The sequence below is a fragment of the Hyperoodon ampullatus genome, assembly GCF_949752795.1.
Source record: "Hyperoodon ampullatus genome assembly, chromosome: 10".
NCBI classification, from domain to species: domain Eukaryota; kingdom Metazoa; phylum Chordata; class Mammalia; order Artiodactyla; family Ziphiidae; genus Hyperoodon; species Hyperoodon ampullatus.
The window spans coordinates 103,773,301-103,782,350 of NC_136923.1; the positions used below are offsets into that span (position 1 = coordinate 103,773,301).

At 46.8% G+C, this 9,050-nt stretch overlaps 1 protein-coding gene across 1 annotated transcript; it reads left to right on the top strand.

Moving 5' to 3' along the window:
• The first annotated feature begins 216 nt into the window (after positions 1-216).
• On the top strand, positions 217-8,349 carry SERPINB9 (serpin family B member 9). The gene is made up of 7 exons (XM_079712255.1): positions 217-315; positions 708-885; positions 2,304-2,441; positions 3,019-3,136; positions 4,425-4,567; positions 5,999-6,154; positions 7,235-8,349. The coding sequence occupies exons 2-7, from the start codon at positions 718-720 to the stop codon at positions 7,637-7,639; spliced, it is 1,128 nt and encodes a 375-aa protein (XP_079568381.1). The 5' UTR covers positions 217-315; positions 708-717; the 3' UTR covers positions 7,640-8,349.
• Positions 8,350-9,050: the final 701 nt, after the last annotated feature.

The window sequence follows — 9,050 nt, forward strand, 5'->3', positions numbered from 1 at the left end:
TCCGCCTGCCAGTGCAGGGGACACGGGTTCGTGCCCCAGTCCGGGAAGATCCCACATGCCGCGGAGCGGCTGGGCCCGTGAGCCATGACCGCTGAGCCTGCGCGTCCGGAGCCTGTGCTCCGCAACGGGAGAGGCCACAGCGGTGAGAGGCCCGCGTACCGCAAAAGAATAAATAAATAAATAAAATGGACGTGGCGTACGGGGACCAGGCAGAGCACCGACCAGTTTGTCATCTGGGGTTTCCTGCCCTTCCTCCTCCCTGACCGTGTCCTCCTCTTCAGATGGGAAAGGATTGGACTTCACTGCTCCCGGGAGGTGTGTGTGTGTGTGTGTGTGTGTGTGTGTGTGTGTGTGTGTGTGTGTGTGTGTGTGTGTGTGTGTGTGTGTGTGTGTGTGTGTGTGTGTGTGTGTGTGTGTGTGTGTGTGTGTGTGTGTGTGTGCACTACTGCACCTGTGAGTGATTTCTGTTGATTTTCCCAAGGCTCTCAAGCTGGCTTGACCTGCTGCCAGTACCACACTTAGCTAATTACCTTAACGTTGGACTTAGTTTTTGGATGGAGAGCAACAGTAAATGGATCTTCCTCCATAAAATATTTTTGAGCTTTAAGATGAAGAAAAAAGTGCAATTCTAAAATTTCCATGTGTTAGGTCAACAGCATTCAGGGGTTATTGAGGTGGCCTCCTTTCTCTTCACTCTCTGGCTCCAGACCCAGCATCATGGACGCTCTTTCTGAAGCAAATGGCACTTTTGCCCTCCGCCTTTTAAAGATACTGTGTCAAGATGACCCTTCACGCAACGTGTTTTATTCTCCTGTGAGCATCTCCTCTGCCCTGGCCATGGTCTTCCTGGGGGCAAAAGGAGACACTGCTGCCCAGGTGGCCCAGGTGAGCCTGGAGAAGGGACTCTCTTCCGTGGTTATGTTCTGTCACCCCACTTCAGACCTCCTTCTCCAGAACTTCCCGAAGGAAGATGGCATGGACGCCTGGTGCACACGCATGCTGTCTCGGGAGCTGGGGCTTCCTGGGGAACCAGAAGCAAAGGGCAGGGCTGAGGTCTCCTTCACTGAGATCTTTTTGGGGAAAAGTTTTTCCAGTTGATAACCTGAATATGGCTATCAGAATTTTGTCCTAGCACTTTATCTGTGTTTAGGATATGATACCGAAATTGTTTGAAATCTCAGCAGCTAAGATCTATCTCATTTTTAGAGTCAAAGACTTTGTAACTATAATTATTCACTGGTAAGAAAGGTAGGTTAATATCTGTTTCAAGTCAGTGGTATACCAACATGCCTTCCAGCTGAGTTAGGGGATAAGCAGAAGTATGCAAAGAGGGTGAAAAGGCATGTGCTTATTACGTGTACAGACTGCATAGGTGCTAGTTAGCTTAGTTTAACAGATATTCAGTAACATCAAAATGAGCCTGTCCCTGTCCCCAGGGGATTTTATAGAGCAGGCAAGAGACACGTGCCCAAGAGGAAACCAGAAGGCTGGTGTTATGGTGGAGCTCCCACCCTGCACACAAGCCCCTTCACCGTCGGGGTGCCTTTCTGTTTCAGTACGATAATCATTTCCCAGATCATGTATGAGGGGGTGAAGGTTTCGGTGTAGAGGGGTGTTCTTTATTCTTGATGAACGTTCCTATGTTCTAGGCCAGCCGATGAACCCTTATAGGAGCTTCATGTGGGAGCCCCCAGGTTGTCTGGTTACTTTACGAGGTGTGACACGGAGCGGTCCTCACCCTCCCGTGCTCAACGGGAAAATAACAGGCGCTCAGTGTGCGAAATGCAGGTTGCTGCTTTTGTCACATCAAGGGAAGTGCTTTCGAAGAGTGAGCTTTGACTCTGTGTAAGCTGGCAGACCCTGAAAGCGCTGTCTTTCCCACTGTGATTTTTAATGCTTTTAACTACATCCTTTTTTGGGGGGTAAATTTTAGAGGTAAGTTTGCCTCCATTTAGGGCACACTTAAACTTCCCTTGGGATGCAAGGAACTTTTCTGAACCATTCTTGTCCTCTTCATTCTTTCCTGTGATTCATCTTCAAACAAGAGAGATACACTGAGTCAGAAAAGCCACCTCTTTTACCCACATGTGTTCTGTTTTCTCTCTCCCCACCTATCTCTCTGTATCTTCCCCCTACCGCCACATGGTGTTGCTTCTCTGGTATGTATTAAATCTGCACGTAAAATAAAAATAATGCCCTTTTAAAGGAACATTTTGTGAAGTATTTGGGAAAAAATTTTGCTCACAATTTTTGTTGAGACTGAAGAGCAATGTTGATAATTTTTAAATTATTTTTCTTAACAGGTGCTTTCTTTAAATACAGAGAAAGACATTCACAAGGATTTCCGGGCACTTCTCACTGAGCTGAACAAGCCTGGCACACAGTACGTACTCAGAACGGCCAACAGGCTCTTTGGAGAGAAGACCTGTGAATTCCTCTCTGTAAGTTGAATCAACAGAATAATAAAAGTTGCAATCAGGGCTTCCCTGGTGGCGCAGTGGTTGAGAGTCCGCCTGCCGATGCAGGGGACACGGGTTCGTGCCCCGGTCTGGGAAGATCCCACATGCCGCGGAGCGGCTGGGCCCGTGAGCCATGGCCGTTGGGCCTGCGCGTCCGGAGCCTGTGCTCCGCAACGGGAGAGGCCACAACAGTGAGAAGCCCACATACGAAAAAAAAAAAAAAAAAAAAAAAGTTGCAATCAAAATGTAGAGTCTGAGAGCAAGACTTCAGAGAACCGAAACTTATGAACATTATTTTAAAAACTTATCATTCCCTAACTATGCCTTGAACTATTTAAAATGTGACTACTTCTAAAATTCATTTATCCATTTCTGGTTATTCATGGCTTAGTACTTACCTATTTATAAACACTGATCTTTTAATATCTAGCAAACTAGGATGATCACTCTTAAGGGATGTCTGGTCTTTTTAATATAAAGTATGCAGTGTTCAGAGCTTTTGGAACCTTGCTGCCATTTTATTTAGGAATACAGCCTCACTGACCACTTTCCTCCAAAGATCTTTCAGGAATCCTGTCTTCGGTTCTACCACACTGAGCTGGAGCAGCTCTCCTTTGCCGAAGCTGCTGAGCCGTCCAGGAAACAGATAAACGCTTGGGTCTCAAAAAAGACTGAAGGTCAGAATTACACGTTATCCCCGCTCCCGCCTTCTCCTCCTCCTCCCCGGCTCCCTGCCCCTCTAATGTCACTAGTCTTTCGTGGTCAGCGCCGGGTTGGCTGGGCCTCATGGCATATCTGAACCTTCATGGACTCCCAGAGGTTCTGATCAGATGCTGGGATTGTCAACAACAGAGACTTCATTTTGTCCATTCACCCAGGACCAGAGTGACTGATACGAAAAGAAACTCGTAGGCCAGGTTTCCAGTTTAATAACTCACCGCAAAACATGCTTTCACTTGGCCGGTGATGTTCACGTGTTGGTGAATCCAGCATCTCTGTAGGAAGGAAATTGATGGTCTGATCGTACGCTTGGGCTCCTCCGTCTAGAGTCCACGCAGACCTCCATCACATTACGCTTACTTATCCTCCTGCTTCTTTCATGTCTTTTGCCTGCACTACCATCCTTAGATGTGAAAAACCTAGACTTGTAGGCCAGCTGCAAACCCTCTCTTGGGGCTGATGGATTCTGCAGACTGAAGTCACTGTTTGGGGGGGAGTGGGGCCTTATTCATTTCTGTCTCAGAGGGTGGCATGTTCTGGTCTTGGCCCCCATGATCCCTGTGTGATGCTGGACCCACGCAGGCCCCTCTGCACCAACTACATTTAGTACCACTAGGAACGATGCTATTTCCGTTAATAAGCGGGAGCCGTTTATTAACAAGTAAAGAACAAGAGGTTGTCTTTCCTTGAAGACTTAGCAGTCATCTCCCCTGTTCCTCTGGCGGCGGTGAATTACAGGGATGCTCTTAGTTCATTGAAAAGGTACGACTTGAGCTCCAGGGGAAGAAGGGAGTACCTTTCACTTACCACCTGACCTTTTCTGAGAATGTCTGGAGGATCAAATAGTGAAATCTTTTCTGGAGGCTTCCAGAAGTTCATCAGTGCACTCACGCTGTCCATTGCTGGTGATTTTCCCTTTGAGCCATTCGTTGTGGGCATTTGACCACATGAGATGACTGTAGCCTCTCCAGCCCATCCCTCATTTCCTGTTTGTCTTGTTCTCCCACCTGGAGCAGAGTTTTCCTTGAGTGACAGGGGGAGTGGTTCATGTCACTGACTTTGCAGGTGTCCTGAAGTACCAGTGATAATAAATACCACCCGCATGTGTGATTTCTGTATATACCAATCCAAACTCAGCAAATCTGAAAAAAGAATGTTTGGTCCTAGACTCATCATCAAGGATGTTCCAATAAGCCTTATCATGGTTGATTCATCATGCTTTGTATACTCTACTTTTCCCTGAAGGTAAAATTCCAGAGTTGTTGCCGGGTAACTCAATTGATGCACAGACCAGGCTGGTTCTCATCAACACAGTCTACTTCAAAGGAAGGTGGAATGAGCAATTCAACAAAACGTACACAAGGGAGATGCCGTTCAGAGTAAACCGGGTGGGGAGACTTTTGAACATGCTGAGAATTGGATGAAGAAATTGAATGGAAAAATTAACTTTGTAAAAATAGAAATGATTGGTTAAAAATAATTTGAAACTTAACATTTCTGAATGAAATTTTAAACTCAGTAGATAAGAACTGAAGGTATAAAAAACACTTGCTGCCGGTACTTTTTTGCATTTTATTACTGCTTCAAGAACTGAAGGTATAAAAAACACTTGCTGCCGGTACTTTTTTGCATTTTATTACTGCTTCTACTGCCTTGATAATTTCTTATCCAGTCATTGCTGTATGAATGTGTCCATCATACATTCATTTCTGGAAACTCAAGGTTTTCTTTTAAGCCCAAATTGCTCAGATAGAAAGCAAAAAAACATTTTTTTAAAGCCCACAGGTGTTAAGGAAGTGTGTGATATGTGTGTGACGGGGGGAGGGGACACAGGGAGAGAACATGAAAACGTGTTTCTTGAATCAGGTATCTAAAAACTGTGAATAAATACAGACGTGATTTGCTGTTAGTTAATTTCTCATTATAAATTCAGTATTTATAGCTTTCTAATATTAAAACTGACAAAGACCTGAGTCTTGACATTGAGGTGTAACTTCGATTTAGGCAGGCATTAAAATAGTTTGCCAAACCCCTCAGCCCCTAAAACAAAATACGATTTTAATGCAATTAGGAAATGTATAGGAGTAAAACCCTTTTCTTAGAATAAGGTGTACTTTAAATAATCAGCCTTCTAATTACAAAGAGGGGAGGGGGAGAACAACTTTTCGGGCATGGATTTTAGAAACTATCTTAATTTTTATAATAGGTGACCTGTGTCAACTTTTTAAAATGAATTTAATCAGTGTAGTATTTCAGTTAACTTCTGCATGCATATAGCATTTCTGTGTTTAAAAAAGTTATTTCCTCAACTTAGCATATCAGAATTGAGACAATTGGACTTAAGTGCATGAAGACCCCTGTGGCTCTTGACACTTGCTGCCACACTGCTTTCTGAGCCTGTGCATCCATCTACATTCCGGACCACATTGCTGTGAAACTATAGGTTTCATCCCACTTTATCATAAAACCTTTTTCTAATTAAATAGGAATAATTTTCTATTTAATTCATTTGATTATACTGTTTGGTTAGGTATATTTGCTGGGCATATCTTAACTGTGGCAGATCTGACTTCCCTTTCTGGAAAATGCAGAGCATCACATTTATTTTGCTGAAGGAAACATCTCCTTTCCCAGGCTGGCACCTGTCTGCTGACGGCAGATGCCTTGTGATGGGAACAGGAAGATGCTGGTGGACAGTTTGTAAATATTAACTAGGGCACAAATCCTGTTTCCATCCCGGGTGCTGCAAACCCTCGAGTCATGCTGCCTCTTTCAGGAATCTGTTTTTAATTCTGGGCTCGTGTGTTTACTCCCGTCAGAAGGAGCAAAGGCCGGTGCAGATGATGTTTCAGGAAGGAACGTTTAGACTCGCCCACGTAGAGGAGGTGCAGGCCCAGGTCCTCGAGCTGCCCTACGCGGGTGAGGAGATGAGCATGCTCGTCTTGCTCCCTGACGACCACGTGGCTCTGAGCTCGGTGAGTTGAACCCTGCAACACCCTCGTGTCCTTCCTTCTAGGCTAGAAGTCAAGCCCCTCCTCCACCTTTGGGGTGCACCTTTCAGGCTGGGATGTGGGCAGCCAGGCAGCAGGCAGTGTTCAGGCTCTTGGGCTCTGGATGCAACTGTTATTCAAGACCTACTTGTCCCATTATCGCCATGTGACCTTGTCACTTCACTCATCCCAGCCTTTGTCTTCTCACATGGGGACAAGGCTAACATCTGCCTGATAGCCTAATTACAAGGATAAAATGGGGGTAGTTCAGGTAACAAGCATAGCACACTGTCTGGTCCATAATAAGCCCTGTGTAAATGTGATCCACTGTTATTATCGTAATCATTGTTATGAGCATTATATTTTCATGTCTCTGTTCAGAACCTGAGACAGGGAATGACCTCACATGGGGGCAGGGGACGAGGCAGGAGCCTCGCTCAAGAGGGGCGGAGCCAGAAACTCCCAAGATGACTCTCCCCAGCCGCCTTGCTGCTTCTGACGTGGATCCCTAGGCTGAGAGCCGACCGCTGCCCAGTAGATTCTAGCCGGGCGCTGGGTGGCAGGCAGCGTCCCCATGTCCTGTGGGCCGGGCCGCTGTGAGCCAAGCTGCAGCCATGGGCCTCTCCCTGTGAGGTCTCTTCTCCAGGAAGCACACAGGCCCCACCTCGGGGGGAGATCTCCCTTCGGGGCGGGCTACACCGAGAGCCCTTTCTTTCCCATCTCTTTTCTAAGCAGCAATGTCTTGTTGCCTTCAAAAATAATCAAAGTTCAAAGCAAAAAAAGCAGAGTCAGCTGGGCCTTGAGAATTGTCAGGATAAAGTTTGTCTCCTGCAAGCTGTGGGTGAGGAGAGAGCAGCCAGGGTCCGGTGGCTCTGGGCTGCCTGGGCACCTCCCCGCCAGCCCCCGGCTTGGAAGGAAGCCGAGTGTGAACTAGTGCTAGTATGAGATCTCACACCTGTCCTGGCACATGACGGGGACGCTGGTCCTTCTGCGAGGGGAGAAAGGGTCGGGGGTGCCTGACATGTGCTGAAGTAGGAATCACAAAGTGGAATTCTGGTCTTTCAGGTGGAAAAACATCTCACTTTTGAGAAATTCCTCGCCTGGACCCACCCAGACTGCATGAAAAGCACAGAAGTGGAAGTTTTCCTCCCGAGATTTAAACTGGAAGAGGCTTATGACCTGGGGCCTGTGCTGCAGGGTCTGGGGGTGGTTGACGCCTTCCAGCAGGGCAGGGCTGACTTCTCGGCCATGTCAGCCGACAGCGACCTGTGTCTGTCCAGGTTTGCGCACAAGAGTTTGGTGGAGGTGAACGAGGAAGGCACGGAGGCCGCGGCCGCTTTGGCCATGACAGTGGTGGAGTGTTGCATGGAGTCTGGACCCAGGTTCTGTGCTGACCACCCCTTTCTTTTCTTCATCAGGCACAACAAAGCCAGCAGCATTCTCTTCTGCGGCAGGCTTTCATCCCCGTAGGGGATGCACTCCCCGTGCGTGGGAGCTTTTCCCTCTCTGTGTCCCCACATCCCACTCCACAGCGCCCGGAGGATGGGCCTGGGCAGGTTCCCACCCGGCTGAACGATCCGCCAGCACAATCCCTCCCTTCTTCCCTTGCCGACCACTTGTTTGTGCTACTTAACCAGGATCGCGGGACAGGAGACCTTAACGATTCCCTGCTGTATTTGAGATGCAGCCCAAACCCCACAGGACGGCAGGCAAAGTGCTCCTCTGTGGCCCCAGACATACTTCCCACTCATTCCATGTACCATCCTCTTGAGTTATGCTGTGTTCTCAACTCTGGTCACATGCTTGCCTTAGGCCATTTCAGTAGTAATAGAAGCTACTCGCTATCGCTACCATTTTATAGATTTCCTGGTGCTTGTGCTTTTTAGGAACTTTCTTTAATGCTCATTTTAATTTTATCTCTCTTTAACATTCATTGGTCACCACGAATGTTCCAAATACTGCATCAGGCACTGGGGCCGCAAAGGGGTGGAGTCACGGTCCTCTGACACCTGACTGCTAGTGCCCATGCCGGAATTAGGCAGCTTTGAGGACAACCAGGCCGGACTAGGTGATGCCCTTAAACTTACCATGTGACCCCTTGTAGGGATCACACCTTTCTTCGTGTTACTGTATTTCTGTGCCTCAAACTCTAACAGTAAAAATTCCATTCAACCATTAAAGCTCATTTCCAATGTCTTCTTCGAGAAATGCTTCCTTTTCTGCGTAACCAGACGTGCGTCTTTGAACTCTCACTGCACCGAGGGAGGGCACGTCTCTTACAGTAGTTGCATTTTCCAGCTAGATTTTAAGTTCATCAGGGGTTGGGACTGTGATTTACACATCAGTGTGTCACTTATTGTGCACTGGTAAGCAGTTTGATCTTTGATGAGCTCTGTGACTTAAAATAAAAAAGCGGATTAGAAATCAGCGATTTTATTGGGTTTTTTTTTAAGAATTCTTTTTATCGAGGTGAAATTCACATAACATAAAATCACCATTTTAAAGTGAACAATGCATTGGCCTTTAACAATGTTGTGCAACCACCACGGTGATCTAGTTCCGAAAATATTTTATCACCCCAATGGGAAACCCTGTACCTAAGCAGTTACTCCCCATTCCCTCCCCCTCCCACCCCCCGGCAGACACCAACCTGCTTTCCATCTCCATGGATGTACCTGTGCTGGTAATTTCATACAAGTTGAGTAGTATAATGTATGTCCTTTTGTGTCTGGCTTCTTTCGCCTCGCATATGTGCTCAAGGTTCATCCATGTTGTAGCAGGTGTCAGCACTTCATCCTTTTTTGTGATTGAATAATACTGCATTGTATGGATAGAGCACATTTTGTTTATCCAACCATCCATTGAGGGACATTTGGTTTGT

Coding starts and splice junctions, on each gene's coding strand:
- SERPINB9 (XM_079712255.1), top strand. CDS start 718: ATGGACGCTCTTTCTGAAGCAAATGGCACTTTTGCCCTCCGCCTTTTA. Junction 3,137..4,424: donor GGTCTCAAAAAAGACTGAAG/GTCAGAATTACA, acceptor TTTTCCCTGAAG/GTAAAATTCCAGAGTTGTTG. Junction 4,568..5,998: donor TGCCGTTCAGAGTAAACCGG/GTGGGGAGACTT, acceptor TACTCCCGTCAG/AAGGAGCAAAGGCCGGTGCA.